Raw genomic sequence first — 18,160 nt, 5'->3', positions numbered from 1 at the left:
GTCGAAAACTAATCTGAATGGATGTCATTATGAATTTTATTTAGACAATGAATTCATGTTAATTGATGTAATTGTTGTGACGTCCGTCCCTTTAGTTTTCTTTCCTAACTCCATATAATTTATAGATATATTCGAACATGAACATACTTTTTGTGTCAAGTGATATTAAAAGCAGTGAAAATGAACATGAGTCTTTTGTAGAATAAAATTATGGATATCAGTGAAAAGGATTCTATTATTTCCCTTAAGTACAAAGTAATAGGTATTTTCTGAAAAAAGAAAAACGGCTTAGTGCTTGTTGAAGATAATTCATTTATTTATGGAGATTTAACTTACATCTAAACAGTAGAGCAGTGATTAAGTCTAATATGGTTTATGATTAATATAATTCATTACTGCTTAACTAACGTGTCTAATCATCATACAATAAACTGTGTAAAAGTTCCGGTGTTTCCGGTTGTTTTAGACACAATGAGACTTTTTCCTGTGTAGCGCTCTGATACTTATTACGTTCTAATTGACTTAAATCCTGATCCAACATTGTCTCAATTTCGTCATCAATATAGATGGGATTCTCGTATGGTTTATTTAAGTATGAAGAACCAGGATCGCTTGAATTTATTGTTTCATTTATGGTTTTTTGTATTTCACTTTCAGTTATGTACATTGATTGAAAATTGTTTAATGATCCAGTCGCAGCGACCTCTCTCTCATGCTGTCTCACAAGAGGATGAGCTGTATGTTCTCTTTGTTCATTCATAGAGCAAATAATCTGCTGACACTTGACCTGGTGCAACTTCAAATTGCTTGTTTGTGAAAATGTTCGATCACAAAGGTTACAACGAAAAGGCCTTTCACCTGTATGACACCTTGCATGTCTTTGTAATTTATATTTTGTGGCAAATAACTTTCCACACTCAGAACAGATAAGTGAACGGCTATGCACTAGTAAGGCTTGACTATTCATTGCTGTTCTGTCTGCATCTGTGTGAAAATTTATTAAATGAGATTTTAATGATACTTTATAGCGAAATGATTGATGGCAATTAGCACATTGATACTGTCTTTTGCCTGCATGACTTTCTTTGTGCTTTGTCAAGATTTCTTGCTGGTTAAAGGACATTCTGCATATCTGAAAATGCAGATACTATATGAGTTGATACTTGTGTCATATAGTAAATTTATAATACATACATCGCAAACAAAAGGTCGCAGACCCGTGTGGATACGTTTGTGCCTTATTACATGTGCTGGACATCGAAATGTTTTCGAACATATGTGGCAACCATATTTTCGTTTTTGTGGTACTGATAAGTCCGTTTTTTTTATTAGGTCATTTTCTTTCAAATGGCACAGCATATCCTAAAAAACATTTACAAAAGCATTAAATTCTTAAATGCAGAACTATTACTGCATTATAATGGCACCTTTATAACTGACTGAACATATTTTACAGTAATATTGAACTGTTTTAACTATGGTTTCTTAAAAATAAGAGTAATACCTCAGCAAAATCGATTTCCAAAGAAGGAGCAGTCAGCTGCTTTTGTACATTAGCTACCATAAGACAAAATTCATCAAACATACATATTTTCTGTTCGCATTCAAAACACACGAACTTTGAGAAGCCATCTGTTGATGATATAATAATAACCTAGAAAAACAGATATTCTGTATATTTCTAAGACCTACTTTAATTTCCATAAACAGTATCAGTAATCTATTGCGTACCTCTTTCGAAAAATATTTATTTATAATAGAGATAAGCACGGCTCCTTTAATTTTATCCTTGAAAACGTCGGTTCCCTGCTGTTTTTCCTTACCACACAATCTGCACAGTCTCATGCTCACTTTATGAAGCATCATTTTAAAGAAAAACACTTGAGTCCCGCACAAAATTGAATCTGCAAGAAACTGCCGTATTCATATATTTATGTATGTATGTACATACATACACCTGCAACCAGGCACAACTGTCAATAGCACGGTGTCTCGAGTCTAAGCCATAGAAAATATAGGCTTAGTTTCCACCGTACAGAATTTAAATAGAGTTAACCAATCAGGTATAGGAGTTGAATGGAATTAACCAATAAGGCTGCTTAACTCTATTCAAACTCTGCACGGTGGAAACTAAGCCATAGAGAAGACAGATGTCAAAGAAGACTTATGCGACTTACCCGCGAATTTTGATTTACACACGGCTCGTAGGTCGAATGAATGGAGAAATCAATTATGCATAATCTGTAAGTCGAAGGAATCGCTTTAGCAATAATTATCATTAAAACAGGAAGTGAGGTTACAAAGGTTATATTTTCAAAGTTGCCCGAATCTGGGTTCTAATTAATAGTGTCGGCTTCCACCACCACGTGAAACATAAGTGTTCTAAATTAAACAAACGATGATTGGCTGGATAACCAATGGGAAGAAGGAAGAAGTTAGATGTCGACAAGAAACTGTCACTAACTGTCATCATCGAGGATATAAGTATGTTAGTAAAAAGAGTCAGCTTTTTTTGTTAGATCTAGCCCGTTCGTTACAAGAGCTTTCAGCAAGTCTTGCGTCAATCACTCTTACATTTTTTAGTACGGCTCTATCTTTTTATAATATTTTATAATTCAATTTCTTTTCATAAAGATTTGCTCAACATTGCATATGTTTCTACCGTGTAGGGTTGAAATAGAGTTAACCAATTATAAACGAGATTTGAGTGGAATAAGCTAACTTGATTGGTTAACTCTATTTCAACCCTGCATGGTGGAAACATATGCATATATGGATAGATGAATAAAGTTATTTGAAACGAGATTTGAGTAAAGATTTGCTCAACATTGCATATGTTTCTACCGTGTAGGGTTGAAATAGAGTTAACCAATTATAAACGAGATTTGAGTGGAATAAGCTAACTTGATTGGTTAACTCTATTTCAACCCTGCATGGTGGAAACATATGCATATATGGATAGATGAATAAAGTTATTTGATTATGGAGCATTAGACATAAAAAACATGTCACCTTCTTCAGCTCCCTAAAATTAGCCCCACATCATGACCATTCAAACTCATTTTTTTCGCTATCGTTTTTTGGTCGTTTGTCAGTGAATGGTGGACTATTCTGAATGTTTGACGGTTCTTTGTTTATATGTATAAGTTTATAAAAACAAATTTGGCTAGCGAATTGTTTTCAAATAGCCCCTCCATCGTCATATTTTCAATCTCCTGGCAATAAATCGAGTTACTTGAGAGGATCGACGGACTAGCGGAATGTTCGGTTAAGAGATGACGCTGTCCATGTGCATTCCTAAATTAATTAAGGATAGGGTGTGCATGAGCCCTTTGTGCGTAAGACAAGGCCCTCGATCTTGGGCCCGGACAGCAAAGCGCCACACGCTGGCCCTCCACAAAGAGTAGTACATATGAATGTGTATGAGTGCAAATGCATGCATGAGAAGTATGAAGGACTGTATCCCTTAGGATCCAAAAGAGCAGTTCGATTTCTGGTCTTGAAGGGTGTACTTCGAGTCTATATCGTAAAGTCAATTAGCTAGATTTAGTTAAGATAGATTGATTTAAACTAAATCACATTATAATTAAAGTAAATAAAGTTAGTTATAGTGCTTTCTAAAAGCACCTGCATTTTTATTCCTAAAACCTTTATTCAGTTGAAAACCCATAACATAACCGTATCAGAAATCAACGTATGCAGGGTGTCCTACAACTTATTCCCCAACGGGCACTGGCATATTCTCCGTTGAAAATAGAACAAAATGCAGTTTGACCGAATGAAATCGGTTGCAGCGTCCTCAAGAAAAAAAATATAAAAAATTTAGAAATATCATCATCTCTCATGTTCGATAAGTCATAGTCTAATGATAATATTACAGTTTCTACTTGAGTGAATGTGTTCACAGACGCAAACGCCCGCCACTTTCCTTTTCTACTGCTATTATTTTCTTTTGGTGATGATTGGAACTTACTTAAGACGATAATATTTCTAAATTTTTAATATTTATTTTCTCGAGAACGCTGCAACCGATTACATTCGGACAAATTGCATTTCGTTCTATTTTCAACGGAGAATATGCTAGTGCCCGTTGGGGAATAAGTCGTGGGACACCCTGTATACAGGGGGTTGAACACCGTTGGAGTGCTCGTCAGAGCTTCGGTGGCTCATGAACCCACCTCGCCAGATTCACGTAATCGTAACTGCCGCGAAAATGACAGTGGCGATGATTAGGCCGTCACATTTCTTTTATAAATTTATATAAACAAAGAGCTGTCAAACGTTTAGAATAGTCCATCATTTACCGACAAACGACCAACAAACGATTGCGAAAAAAATTAGTTCGATCGGTCGTCATGAGGGGCTAACTATATGGAGCTACCTTCTTCGAACTTCGCAAGCCTTGGCCCACTTGTGGATGTAGCATAAATTATGGATGTCTTTTTATGATCAATATGGTAATTTTATTAGCGGTCAGGTTTTTTAAAAATACGGTAATATTACCGGTCACATTTAACTTTCGCATCTCTAGATCAATCACATCAGTACCAGTCGAACACGAGGACACAACGCATATGAGAGTGCGATAAAGGCTCAGATTTTAGGCAGATTAGTTGCCGCTAGAGTCGTATATATGTTACATTCGTTCGTTTTTCAATATATTAGAATGTTTCAGTTAATTTTGAAAAACTAAAATCTAATGACATTTTTTTTCGAAAGTAGATTCTCGTGTATCTGCACTACGTGTATTTTAATCTATAATCTGTCATTGTTAAAAAGTAGTCTCAAATACTTTACAACGCCGAAATATTAAGATACCCCCGTATGTTTCATGTGATCGCAAAGACTGTAGTAGGGTAAACGGCCGAGTGACTGACTGTGTTCTAGATTGTGAGCTCAAAGGTATAATTTTGACTGTCATAAATGCAGTTTTTGTCGAATAATAATTTAATTACCGGCTAATTAAAAAGAGTTTTTTACTTTATATTATTGGAGGAACACATTGTTTTAAATAAAATATTTTAGAATAGAAATTGAACTTGAACAGTGCGATACGCCTCTTAGTGCCTCCGCAGCAGCAGTGTTAGATGTGGCAGTAGTTGCGACGAGCTACGTCGTTGTGAATTTTGTTTTTCAGGTAAGTATAAAACGACATGAAAATGGTGTTAACATCTTTAGCAGGAATCAGACTATCGATGAGATGAGAAATTATTTAACTTTTGATTAGATATTTGTTCAAATTTGCGGGACAATAAGTGCGTCACATAATTCGGGTTGTGTCGTTGACCGTCGTTTGTATGGGGATATTCGAAAGTGTCAGAAAGTGGATACGCGCAGGCGTCATAAATTGCGCAGGCGCCATACATTGCGCTAAGGGTGTACATAAGGTACATACACGCAAGGACCACAAACTACGACATGGATGTTTCTTAACGGTCAGAAATCCCGACAGCAGAGAAGCGCTATTAAAACAATCATTAGTACCTTAATTGTTTCACTTGTACAATAGTTGAATCTCATTCGGAAGGCTTTAACGCACGTGTTGAAACCTTTAGTTTTCAGTTTGGCTATATCACGCGTGAATGAATAGCAAAAATCCGACACGGCCGCTTTTCAACGGTCGTTAGCTGTGCCGTTTACCCTATTTGATGATGGATACAAAAACAAGCTTATTAAAAACATTTCAATATAATTTGTAGTTTTATTTATAATTTTAAAATCTTATATTTTCAATTTTTCTAATCCTCGATATTATAATTCTCTTCGATAAATAACTAATTAACCGTATATACAGCCGTTTCAATTAATTCCACCAATAATATCTGTGTAAGAGTAACAATTTATATTTTGTATAACTTTAAGTTTACAAAACAGATGATAAATCGTTTATATTTTTCATACTCTATGTCGTAAGTCACAAATTTGTATACCCTTTTATTTATTCCAATACAACCCAACAAACACACAAGGCCGCCTTAGTACTCACTCGTGGCCAGTCCGTTGGTAGATGCAGTGAGCCCAGTAAGTGCCCATTACTGGCTCGCTTTTATGTGCTTATCGGGAAGTATAATAGTAGAATGGTTCAAGAAAGAGCCCCACAAGGTGGGGAATTTATAGTGACCAGTTCGATATTTTCAGAAACGAAGCCAGATACATATAAAAAATGTTTCAGACAGAAGTTGTAAGGTTTCAAGATAAACGGAAGATATCATTATTAAATTCCCTCCTGAGTTTAGGCGTTAAGGTAACTCGAAGGTCAATTTTTATTTTTTCAATGGGATGATGCAATTTTTCGTCCGGAAATCAAAAAAGCATTCAATTTTGAATCTAAATATAACAGTACACTGATGACCCAAAATTGGCAAAATAAAGCATAATTTGACTAGGGTCATTAGCTGGCTAGGGACGTTAAAGATGCCTAGCTTAAATTTCGTCGCGATTCGCGCTCTAGGACTCGAGTTCTTCGTAGAACGGGGCGAGGGGGGATGAGAGAGGGAGGACAGTAGATGGTAGATCCCAGGTAATGTAGAAAACGAATATTTTTTCTTATTTTTACAATAAGCGTAAGCTGCATTAGAATTCAGTAATCAATAACATCCACCTGTAACTCTAAGTTTCTTACGCAAGTACAAAACCATATAGCACATAAATAATAAAGACAAAGGAAAGAAACAAGACGGTATAGTTAATCAAAATATTTAATAATTTATGTTCCTTCGTTAAATGTGCAGGTCAAATTTCGCGCAGCGAATAATCGTGAACGTTCGTTCCCATTCTTATTGTAAGACCAGTCGACTTCGGAACCATTCGGAATTGATTTCCAGTTGCTAGGCAACGTCCAATTGAAGTTCCTAGCAATAGTAGCAATGTCCAGTCGGTGGTTTAGTCTGCAGGTTGCGTGGCGCAAGGTGCAAACATGGGCCTGCCGGATATAGACAACATACCGGGTAAAATTATATTAAAACAATTGCATCACAATACAAGAATTTATAATCTCACTCAGCACCATTATAAACAAGAAGAAATTATTATTGCTTTTACACAAAATCAAATTTCCCGCTTCCGAAACTTTCCAAGTACGAAGAAGCCTGCGTCTATATTTTATATGAACCGGTAGAAGCTCTTGATACTTTTGACATACACGTCAGACCCATGAAAGATTATAATTAAAATTGTCTCTAAATTCCACTTATCTGATTCACGTTCTTTTTGAAAGTTATGATACACAGTAGTATTATCAATAAATTAGCACATTCTACATATCAATATCGATCTTGTATAAATTCCCACGTTATCAGATCATTGGCACGATAGACTTTTTTAAAATATTTTATTTAATCAGTGTCATTGACCTATGTCACAGGGTTACAAAACTTTAATGAATTCCTACGTCAACGACGAGATCGTATCGCCATTTTATATAAAACGACATATATTATTAATTACATAGAACTATTTAACATAATAACAATTTGGTTTTTCAGGTATTTTTTTTTAGAACAAAACCATCATATCTGATTTCTTGCATAACCTTTAGTACACAAAGCACAAATGAAGATTTAAAAATAGCAGGATCTTTTTTAACGTTGATTTTCACGAGTTCCTGCATCTATTATGCTTTCCATTTTATATGTCTCTCAGTCCGAATGATAAATGTCTCATGAATAATGAACAGGAACGTTTGAACTTTTGATATGGAAAACATAAATGTAAATTCAACGCAAGGTTCACGTTGAGATGTGGAATAGTATATAGAAGGTAGGTTAACTTAGAAGGTGACATTGTTGACCTTTCTATATAACAATTTAGAAATTCAGGATCATTAATATAGTACTTAAACTGATAAAATCAGTAATAAAATACTGAATAGTAATAAAATCAAATGAGAACGGTCTGATATTACAACAACTCTATAAACATTTAATGTCACTTAGTGAACTATTGATAGGCCACAGGTGGTTTCTCAGGCCACAGAGAAATGTGTACCAAGAATTTATAGAAATCTTAAACTTCATAATTATTACGAGGAAATGAAGATTTAAGAACAAAATAAGTTTTCTGATTACATTTGCAAAGTCAAATGGCGAATGTATCAAGAGTCGGTTGAGACGCGTGTTAATCTTCGCCTAACGTACCTTAAGATTGGAGATAAACTGGCAGGATCGTTATGTTACTTTTGATTTAATTAACACCGGGTGCCTGAACTCTGGCACAGTATCAAATTGTTTCTTAAATTTATACCATATACATGTACACGATACATATGTATATATACATATATACATATATACATATATACATATATATATATATATGTATATATATATGTGTATATATAAGAGAATCTAGAAAACTATATACAGACTATAACTATATATACAGATAAAATTAATTATTCAAGATAACGTAAGCACGGTAACGCAGCGTATGGCTATAGTTGTTAGATCAATGAATTAGGGTTATGTTGACATTTTGGTCCCTGGTTGGCAGTCACGCTTTACACCTAGTATTATGTACTGTCTGTTTCAGAAACTGGCGCAGTATTTACCATCGGTCGAAGCCGATTCGCCGATAATGTAGCGTCTCATTTCTTCATTAGACGCGACCCCGTTTTGGACGTAACATGTGGGGACGAACACTCGGCCGTTGTTTGTGGTAAGTTTCATTGAGAGTTTTCATCGCTGATGCATGTGTGAAAAGAACTATATATGTTTGTTCTTGGTATACGTGATATTATATACACGTAGTTGCACTGTTATGGAAGATCCAAAGAAACCATAACCAAGTCTGCTTAATGCATCGACATATATACATAAGAAGCCTATCGATTGCAGTATTACGATGCATGATTTATACGGAAATCAATATGTGAACGACTTCCTATAGGCTCAGTTACGTCGCACGTGGCCACAGGGTTGATTTAAAAATTGAGTAATTAATAATCGAATAAAAGAAGTGTCATCGAATGTTCCGTTAGAAAATCGATCCTACACTTTACTTATTTCTATGCGTAACCATATCTTTTTCCACTGTCAAAAGTTTAGGATCGAACCTTGCATGATTTACAGCTGCTGCAGCATGTCGTGCATACATTTTATACATAGGATAGCCACTGTCCACCAAAGGGGTGATCGATAATGCACGCTGCACGCTAGAGTTAATGCACTGTTGAATGCGTCACGAAAAAAAAGAATGCACAGCTCGAAAAACAAGAGGATATTAAAGTTTGATAACTTTATACATTGTCGAACATCTCTTTCTATATTTATATAGAGCTAATCGACTCAACGTCACCGAATAAAGTTAAATTTCGCGTTGAAATTAATTTAACGAACTAATTGCTATTGACGTATTTAAGCTAATTAGTCTCATATGAGATTATTGAATTTAACAGTACCAACTCTAGTTAGCTCAACCATTTGATTTCTATATTAAAACCAACTGCAGTTGGTGCATTGGTACTGAACAGGCCTGCATAATATATTAATGTTATAAAATTGCTGTATTTTATTGTTGTTGTGTATTTCGATAAAACGACCGTATCCTTACAGAAAGCGGCAGACTCTTCGTTTTTGGTAGCAACGACTGGGGTCAACTTGGTCTTGGACACAAGAACCACGTTAGCAAACCGTCCTGCGTGAAAAGTGAGTATAACCGATCAATATTTCGCGTAAGTCCGATGGCTGGTAAGAACTGTGTAAAATGTAGATATATATATATAGGTATAAGTAATGATTGTGTTGATTTCCAGTTCTAAAACCGGAGAAAGTGACCCACGTAGCATGCGGTAGAGCGCATACTCTCATATGCACGGGTAAGTACAAAGAAAATTGTACCTGAGAGTCAGTAAACTTTCTGAAAGTTCTTTCTATGTATGTATATTTTATGCATTGGATATGATATGTGCGTATACATATAGTATCTACTGCGTAACTAGACAGGCTTAACTAGAATTTTCTCGAAGATAAAAATTAATGGTCTTCGCTTATGGAATGTATCACGAAATACCAAGGTAACGATCGATACTCTCATTTCCTCAGGTGGTCAAAAGATCTTTGCGTGCGGCAGTGACCAGGAGGGTCAACTTGGTCGTGGTACCATGACCACTGGTGATAGTTCGAGTTCACCGGTTTTGGTACACGATTGCGGTTCGGCAGGACCGAGGATAGTTCAGCTTGCGGCTGGTTCCCATCATTCGATGATCCTTACTAGCGACGGTGATGTCATGGCTTGGGGTAGTAATCTGGAAGGCCAATTGGGTCTTCCTGGAATTTCGGGTCTTGTTAATAAACCTACGAAGGTTCAAATTCCTGAACCCGCTAAACAAATTAGTGCTGGATATTATCATTCTGCATTTTTGACCGGTCAGTTTTATTTTAGTGATATTATTTTTTTGGAAATTTTTTACTATGCATTTTTCAGCTTTGTATAATAATTATTTCAGAGACTGGTTTACTTTATGTTTGCGGTGAGTCTGAAAGCGGGAAAATTGGTATTGTCGTAAATTTCTCAACCCAGGTCGCACCGAAGTTATTGCAACTACCGATGCCAATTGTTGATGTCGCGTGTGGTGGTCACCATACGCTGGTATTAACAGGTGATTTATTATATTAATATTCATTTGAACAGATAAAAACCATCAATGGTTTATTATTGTATCGATTACCTATAAGTTCGGATTAATTGGAAAAATAATCAATCAAATAAATTACATTATTAAAGACCATTACAAATTTTAAGTAATATTACATTGATCTTTCACATATAAGGATTGTCCATTTGACAAAGATTTGTTAACTTAAAAACTGCTTAAAAGATATCATATTTTGCAATTCGCAGTCATATTTTTAATTTTATTTTAGATACTGGGACAGTACACTGTTTTGGCAGTAATGCCAGTGGACAATTAGGTATGGGCATCGATGTAACTGAAGTGCAGACACCAAAACTTCTTCCAAAAGACAGTCTGCAAGGAGAAACAATTTCGAAAATTGCTTGTGGAGAAAGTCACAGTGCAATTATTACTGGTAATTTGTAAAAAAGTTACATTATACAGTCATACTGAATATATGATAAAACATTTTGTGTATCTTGACAGAATCTGGCAAACTGTTCACATGCGGCGATGGCAGACACGGTAAATTGGGTCTGGAAGAGAATGAAAATAATGTTCATGAATTGACATGGGCCAATAAATATCAGGAACTTTTCATAACAAACGTAATTATTCGCACGATCCTGTAATAAATGTTAATTGTAATATTATATTGTGCTTTTTTACCTAAGGTTTCTTGTGGTGGCTGCCATACTATATTGGTGGGTCGCAGACGGGAATTAGATAATGATGAATCGGATTCTCTGCAAATGGTATAATACTTTTTAACATAATTATTAACTGTATGATAATTTAGTGTCACTTGAACAGTTTGTAATGATCTCTACAGGATCCATTAATCGCAAGAAATAATTCTTTACCTCCGTTGAAAGTTTCACACGGTAGACTCCAATATGAAGTGACACAGTCGAAGAAAATTGAAGTGGATAATAAAATGTCTACGAGTAATCCATTACCGAGTACTACAGAAATGGTAAACAATGATAATATTAGCATCAAAGACCCGATGAACAACAGTGAGAAACCGGAAGTAGCCAAAAAGATGTCAGAGTACATTGAAGAGCATAACGATACCAAAGTCTCTGAAACATCAATTATTAAAGAAAATGTTGAAAAGTTGGATGAGGATAATAATGTTTCTAATGACAATGATGTTTCTAATGAACAACGAACAATATCTGATGTTAGCGAACGATCTTCCAATTCAGATAAAGAAGTGATCGAAGGTAGTAAACAAACAAAATCAATAACTGATAACGAAATAATAAGCGGAAAGACTATTTTGAGTCCGCTTCCGGTACCACCGCCAAAACCACCACGCACAAAAATTGGCAGCGCCGACAGTGCTTTATCTGAAAAAACTTCTTCCTCGACTACGACGCATCTTCAGCCGGAACTGGTGACCACGCCTGTCAAAGAGATAAGCTCATCAACGATTAAAACACCGGAAACGAGTGTAATGAAGAACGAAACTGTTGACGAAGTTAAAGAGAATTGTGAACAAAAATCAGCAAATAGTCGTGGGGCAAATTCGGCTAACTCGGAAAACGTTACTGAAGAAACTTTGGGAGTTGATGGTGAAAAAAACAAGTTGGATATTGGCAACGAAAATAACAAAGATATCGGCGCAGAAAAAGACAAAGACAACCGTGACACAGAATTAAAAGTCGAAGCCACAGATGATACGGATGTTGTACCTTCTCCATTGGCAAAAACTGGTATTTGGTCTTAATAATCTTTTTTTAAGTGTAATAAAAAATTCATCGATGTGTTATATATGATTTTTGATAGGTGGGAAAATGGCAAAACTATTTAGGAATAAAAAACAACTGGAGGCAGAGAATGGGACGAAGGGAAGTAACGTGACAAATGCAAAATCAAAAGTAAGCATAAAATGAATGGATCAAAATGGTTATATTTTAAAACTATTGCGCAATTTAATTGTATTACGTTAAATATTTCAGTCGAAAACGTGTAGCGTAATATAACCAAGAAGACTTCGATGTTTCCACAGTATTTCATTATATTTTTATAATCTAATATACATATTCGCGATTGGGGACCAAGGCGAGCGAAATCAAAAAATTTCGATAAATTCAACATTCGATAAGCTATCAAAATTTACACGTAACGGAATCGTTTCCCGTTGCTTTCGCAAAAAAAGTTTAGAGTAGGCATGCATTTAGGATAAGTTGTTTGAGGCTGTTTCCAGTGTGATTTATTATTGTAATAAAAGAAATATCAATAAACATATTACCAATAAAGATCCGTACTGTACAACCTGTAGATAAGCGAATAAGAACTTGGTATCAAGGACCGTAACCGTAACTGATACCGAAATGGATAACCGATAATAACCGAAACTGTAACCATTAAACGAAATTTCATAAGTGTTAGATCTAAAACTGTGACGGAAACCTGGAATTGCTACAGTGGAAAATTGAAACCAAAACTGTTAACCTGAAAGTATTTTATTCGGGGATTGCCAGTTGGCCGATTTTCTTTAAACCAATTTTATTTTGGCGTCGACGCGCCACCTGAGCGAAGGGCCGTCGAACCATACCCGCGTTTTTGATTGTCGAGTGTATCTATCAATACCTCAAGCAAACCCCAAACGTGGGTAATAACGGAAATATAAGTTCCCCGATTTTTTTACTATGGTGACTGAACAGTACACGTACATACATGGTGCTTCGATTAGCGCGCAGGATTTTTGAGTTCAAGACTTAGACCCTTACTCATACCTCTCTTTTAGCGTTAAGAGACGTCTATTATCGTTAAAAGACAGCAGATAAGAGAGACCTTACTCATACCTCTCTTTTAGCGTTAAGAGACGTCTATTATCGTTAAAAGACAGCAGATAAGAGAGACCTTACTCATACCTCTCTTTTAGCGTTAAGAGACGTCTATTATCGTTAAAAGACAGCAGATAAGAGAGACCTTACTCATACCTCTCTCTTAAGCCATTATTATAGAAAAATCGCTAAAAGACGCTATAAGAGACGTCTATTAGAGACGGTTAATAGCGATTATAAGAGAGAGGTATGAGTAAGGGTCTTAGTCATTATTCTTTTTTATATTGATTCGCTCACTATGCTTATTGGTTTTATTAATTGTCTTAGGATTTATTAAATACATGATCGCAATACATTATATACATACAATAAATACATAATTAAGCGAGCGTTTCTTCTTGCCAAGAGCCCGTGAGTGACAAACTGGGCAGACGAACATAAGCACAGGTAGGAAATGAGTATTTACGTGAAAAATGCACTGGCCGCTTCTGGTAAGTTGGCCCTCGCAGCTACAAGATAAGTACCTGGTTCTCGAGTGGGTATTATGTTCTTTTCTTTAATCAGGCTACAATGTGACCGCGGACATATCGAAGCAATGTTATTGGAGAAATGTATACATATGTATACTCCAGTAACGCAGAAACACCCACTCTTTAGGTGGCGTGTCGACACCGAAATAAAACTTGGACCATGAAAATCGGTTCATTGGCGATCTTCCTACCAGAGATAAGTAGGGAGATGCACAACGATACGATTTTAGGCGACAGAGATGAGTAGGGAGATGCACAACGCTACTGTTTTAAGCGATACCAAAATCATGGTGCTAAATCGTAGCGCCGAGTCTGGAAGTAGGATTTTGTTATCATCGCCTCCGTCGACATTGCGAATCCCGTCGCAGCCGAGCTAAACGTGAACACGAACGCGTAGCTTGGCGGGCAGAGGTTCTCCGCTACTCACCGCTGGTTCCCAAAGTAGCTCTTAGAACGAGATCGGGAACTATAGAACTTCTCAAGAATTATTGAAAAAGCTTATTGTTGAAATATTTTTAAGACATTTTGAAGAAAGTGCCAACTTGACACCCGTGTAGCACCTCAAATTTTACTAAATAATATTGGATCTTGATTTACTTTCAAAATTTATTCAAAATATAAAATTGAAGCTAAATAAAAATCTCGCAGAATATACGGAGCAGATAAAATATGAATTGAAATTGTAGAATATCGAAAATAAATTACGTTCAAATTGAAATATCAATAAATTAGGTGTTTGGAACAGTCAAATAATTAATTAAATCAATAAAGTAAAATATTAACACTCAGAAATCGGAAATTCAGGCCAAGCATATTTAGAAGTACTGGAAGTAGCCCAAAATTGTGTGCGCGCAAATTCGTCGCGGCAGGACTCGTCGAGTGGGGTTGGCGGAGAGTGGGGGGAGCGCTCGAAGCAGTGCCCCGGACTCCGAGCGCTCATTATTCCTCGAGCCGGTCTCCTATACTGGTCTCCTGGAACCACCCGCCATATCCATTTGCAACCTTTTTCCATTTTTATATTTATTTCTTCTTTACTTCCTTATTTCTTTATCTTTCATTCTTTACTTTCTTATTTATCTCTTTCCTCATTTCTTCTCCACTTTTATAACTCTATTCTTTACTTTTCTACTTCCCACTTCTTTATTTCTATCTTCATTTCTTTCTTCTCGTTTCGCTTTGTTCCTTCTCACTTTCCATTGTATTTGTCTTACTTTCCCTATTCCTTTGGTCGGGTCGAGCATATTCATTCAAGTAGTCATATAAGAGTAGTCACCCTGTTAGTGCAGCTACATGTAAAGACCATGATGTCGGGGTTTGCCCTTCCGCCTCATCCGCTGAGCTTGCTCAGTGGGTCGGGCCCAAGTTGTGGCCGCAACAGGACCTTATGGGTCTCCCGACGGGGGCCTTGAGCCCCCTTAGGGTATCTACGGCCATGGTTTTTCGTATAGTGAATTTAACCAGGTGTCTAGCTCTCGCGTATTTAGTATAATTTGTTCGTGTGGGTAGAGACGATCCTAAGTGTCGGAGGGGAGGTTGTGCAGGGTAGTCCATTGACTCCGGGTAAAGTCCTATTTGTGCTTGTGCTTGGGGGTCGGCTTCACTTGGGGTAGGTGCGGGTGCTATTGAGCACCTGCTAGTATAAAGTCACCCTTTGTCGGAGACATTTTGCGCGGGGATCGATGGTTAACGGGATCCGCCGCTGGCGGCGGACGCGGTTCCTTATGTCTAACCCACTGAGCTTGCTCGGTGGGAAAGGATGGAGGTTGTAGCGTTAAATATCGTCCCTCGAGACGTCCTGGCGTGCCCGCAAGGGCGCCACCAGGTGCTACGCCCATGGTCTTTCGTTGCGGTAAATCTTGACTAGGGGTAGACCTTTCGCATTTAACTTATCCCTTTTGCGTTTAACTTATCTTACCCTTTTCGCGTTTAACATCACCTTACCCCCTTTTGCGTTTTTCTTGTTGCTGGACCCGACTTCCTTTCCTTCCTAAAAAAAAAAACACGGTCCCCTATGGGGCCTTGGAGAGAGGTCGTAGCTCCCTTCAGGAGAGACAGGACCTCACGGAAATAGGCGAGGAGGGGCCCATTTCTCTCTCTTATACTTCCTACTTTTCCCACTGTTCTCTTTTCTAGCTCCTCCCGAATAATCTGGTTGTAGTACACACGTATTACGCATTTTTTTCTCTCCTTGTTCCCTCAATCCTTACCATCTCTGTTCTTCACTCATTCTTTTTAACAATCTTCCTCTTTTTCCTCTCAACAACTTATTCCCTAGCTGCTGCCACAAAACATTTCTACTCTATTCTCGAATCTCTTATTCCGTCCTATGTCTCCATCACTCTCTTCCTAGTACATCCTTTAAAACTAAGTCGTTAATGCCCAAGGGTCAAGGACATGTTGGAGCGTTTTTAGCAAAGCGAACAAATTATACTAATTACGCGAGAGCTAGACACCTGGTTAGATTCACTATACGAAAGACCATGGCCGTAGATACCCTAAGGGGGCTCAAGGCCCCCGTCGGGAGACCCATAAGGTCCTGTTGCGGTCACAACTTGGGCCCGACCCACTGAGCAAGCTCAGCGGATGAGGCGGAAGGGCAAACCCCGACATCATGGTCTTTACATGTAGCTGCACTAACAGGGTGACTACTCTTATATGACTACTTGAATGAATATGCTCGACCCGACCAAGGAAATAGGAAAAGTAAGACAAACACAATGGAAAGTGAGAGGGAACAGAGCGAAACGAGAAGAAAGAAATGAAGATAGAAATAAAGAAGTTAAGAAGTAGAAAAGTAAAGAATAGAGTTATAAAAGTGGAGAAGAAATAAGAAAAGAGATAAATAAGAATGTGAAGAATAAAAGATAAAGCAATAAGAAATTAAAGAAGAAATAAACATAGAAATAGAAGAAGATTGGAAATGGATAAGAGAGGTGATTCCAAGAGACCAGTATAGGAGACCGGCTCGAGGAAGAATGAGCGTTCCGAGTCCGGTCACTGCCTCGAGCGCTCCCCCCACCATCCGCCTGCTCCCACTCACCGAGCCCTGCGCGACGAATTTGCGCGCACACAATTTTGGGCAACTTCCAGTACTTCGAAATATGCTTGACCAGAATTTCCGATTTCTTAGTGTTAATATTTTACTTTATTGATTTAATTAATTATTTTAATGTTTCAAACACCTAATTTGTTAATATTTCAATTTGAACGTAATTTATTTTCAATATTCTACAACTTCAATTCAATTTTTATCTACTCCGTATATTCTACGAGATTTTGATTTAGCCTCAACTGTATATCTTGAAAAAATTTTGAAAATAAATCAAGATCCAATAATATTTAGTAAAAATTGAGGTGCTACACAGGTGTCAATTCGGCTCCGCACTTTCTTAAATATGTCTTTAAAATGTTTCAACAGTAGGCTTTTTCAATAGTTCTTGAGAAGCGCTACAGTTCCTAGTCTCGTTCTAATGGTTGCTTTGGGAACCAGCGGTGAGTAAAAGAGAACCTCTTCTCGCCAAGCTACGCGTTCGTGTTCACGTTTAGCTTGGCTGCGACGGGGGGACCCGCTACGTTAAATAATGGGAAATAAAAAACTGCGGTAAAAAAAAAAAAAAAAAAACTCTCTTAAACTGCGGCACCTCTTGGGTGATGTGGAAGCCCGCAGGTTGTCGTTGTTATGCCTTTATTGTAATAAGATAAATAAATTAATTGGATATACTCTTTAATCTGTTAATCCCATTTGCAAAAGCACATTTTTTTTTGTAAAAAGAATGTGCTCTCCATAGAGGGGTCTCGAACCATAGACCTCCCGATTTGAAACCGGGTGCACTAGCCAGATGCCAAAAACACCTGTTTGTTTTACTTTATTCGGAAGTTGTATTTCCAGAATTTCATCGTTTATTCAACTGCTTACTATTGTCGTTTCGCTTACTTTACATATAAGCAGAATAATATAAAGATGCACACTAGTTAAGAAATTTCGCGCCACCCTTCTCCACGTGGATGAACAATTACAGACAGAGATAATGCTCATTTCCATATTTGCTTCTTAAGATTATTGATTCCAGGTAATGAAGTGAGCTAATTATTTTCTCATAGTAATTCTTATTGGCGCTGCAACTGAAGATTGCAAATAAAAAAGTGTTTATAAGATTATAAGAACCAGCGGCAGCAGTAACAGCAATAGGAGACCCCTCAGCGAGAGAGGATCCGCAATC

The 18,160-nt window shown here is 37.0% G+C and overlaps 2 protein-coding genes across 4 annotated transcripts; one reads left to right on the top strand and one right to left on the bottom strand.

Annotated features, from left to right (window-relative positions):
• Window positions 1–292: 292 nt before the first annotated feature.
• Window positions 293–1,997, bottom strand: LOC107270142 (zinc finger protein 2). 3 transcript variants are annotated; one of them, XM_015744863.1, is made up of 4 exons: window positions 1,732–1,866; window positions 1,505–1,654; window positions 1,195–1,362; window positions 293–1,147 (listed from the first exon to the last, which is right to left on the bottom strand). In XM_015744863.1, the coding sequence occupies exons 1-4, from the start codon at window positions 1,864–1,866 to the stop codon at window positions 413–415; spliced, it is 1,188 nt and encodes a 395-aa protein (XP_015600349.1). In that variant the 3' UTR covers window positions 293–412. The 3 variants fall into 3 exon arrangements, with proteins under 3 accessions (XP_015600349.1, XP_024943331.1, XP_015600350.1); XM_015744864.1 differs by having other exon boundaries at window positions 413–1,132; window positions 1,732–1,875; XM_025087563.1 differs by lacking the exon at window positions 1,505–1,654 and having other exon boundaries at window positions 1,732–1,997.
• Window positions 1,998–6,849: 4,852 nt separating this feature from the next.
• On the top strand, window positions 6,850–12,901 carry LOC107270153 (X-linked retinitis pigmentosa GTPase regulator). The gene is made up of 12 exons (XM_015744887.2): window positions 6,850–6,947; window positions 8,530–8,655; window positions 9,552–9,644; window positions 9,752–9,814; window positions 10,041–10,364; window positions 10,445–10,597; window positions 10,863–11,027; window positions 11,099–11,220; window positions 11,287–11,367; window positions 11,445–12,333; window positions 12,407–12,498; window positions 12,580–12,901. Exons 1-12 carry the CDS (start codon window positions 6,917–6,919, stop codon window positions 12,601–12,603), a joined length of 2,163 nt encoding a protein of 720 aa, XP_015600373.1. The 5' UTR covers window positions 6,850–6,916; the 3' UTR covers window positions 12,604–12,901.
• Window positions 12,902–18,160: the final 5,259 nt, after the last annotated feature.

The sequence above is a fragment of the Cephus cinctus genome, unplaced genomic scaffold (assembly GCF_000341935.2).
Source record: "Cephus cinctus unplaced genomic scaffold, Ccin1 Ccin1_scaffold0705, whole genome shotgun sequence".
Taxonomy (NCBI): domain Eukaryota; kingdom Metazoa; phylum Arthropoda; class Insecta; order Hymenoptera; family Cephidae; genus Cephus; species Cephus cinctus.
Note: the sequence above shows the minus strand (reverse complement) of the source record. Positions and strands in the feature narration are given on the sequence as shown.

What these genes read in the sequence shown, in the direction of transcription:
- LOC107270153 (XM_015744887.2), top strand. Translation starts at nt 6,917, where the DNA reads ATGGGCCTGCCGGATATAGACAACATACCGG. An exon ending in CCATACGCTGGTATTAACAG is followed by an intron (nt 10,598 to 10,862) that starts GTGATTTATTAT and finishes ATTTTATTTTAG; the next exon opens with ATACTGGGACAGTACACTGT. An exon ending in AGGAACTTTTCATAACAAAC is followed by an intron (nt 11,221 to 11,286) that starts GTAATTATTCGC and finishes TTTTTACCTAAG; the next exon opens with GTTTCTTGTGGTGGCTGCCA.
- LOC107270142 (XM_015744863.1), bottom strand. Translation starts at nt 1,866, where the DNA reads ATGATGCTTCATAAAGTGAGCATGAGACTGTGCAGATTGTGTGGTAAG. An exon ending in ATAAATATTTTTCGAAAGAG is followed by an intron (nt 1,655 to 1,731) that starts GTACGCAATAGA and finishes CTGTTTTTCTAG; the next exon opens with GTTATTATTATATCATCAAC. An exon ending in TGCGACCTTTTGTTTGCGAT is followed by an intron (nt 1,148 to 1,194) that starts GTATGTATTATA and finishes CAACTCATATAG; the next exon opens with TATCTGCATTTTCAGATATG.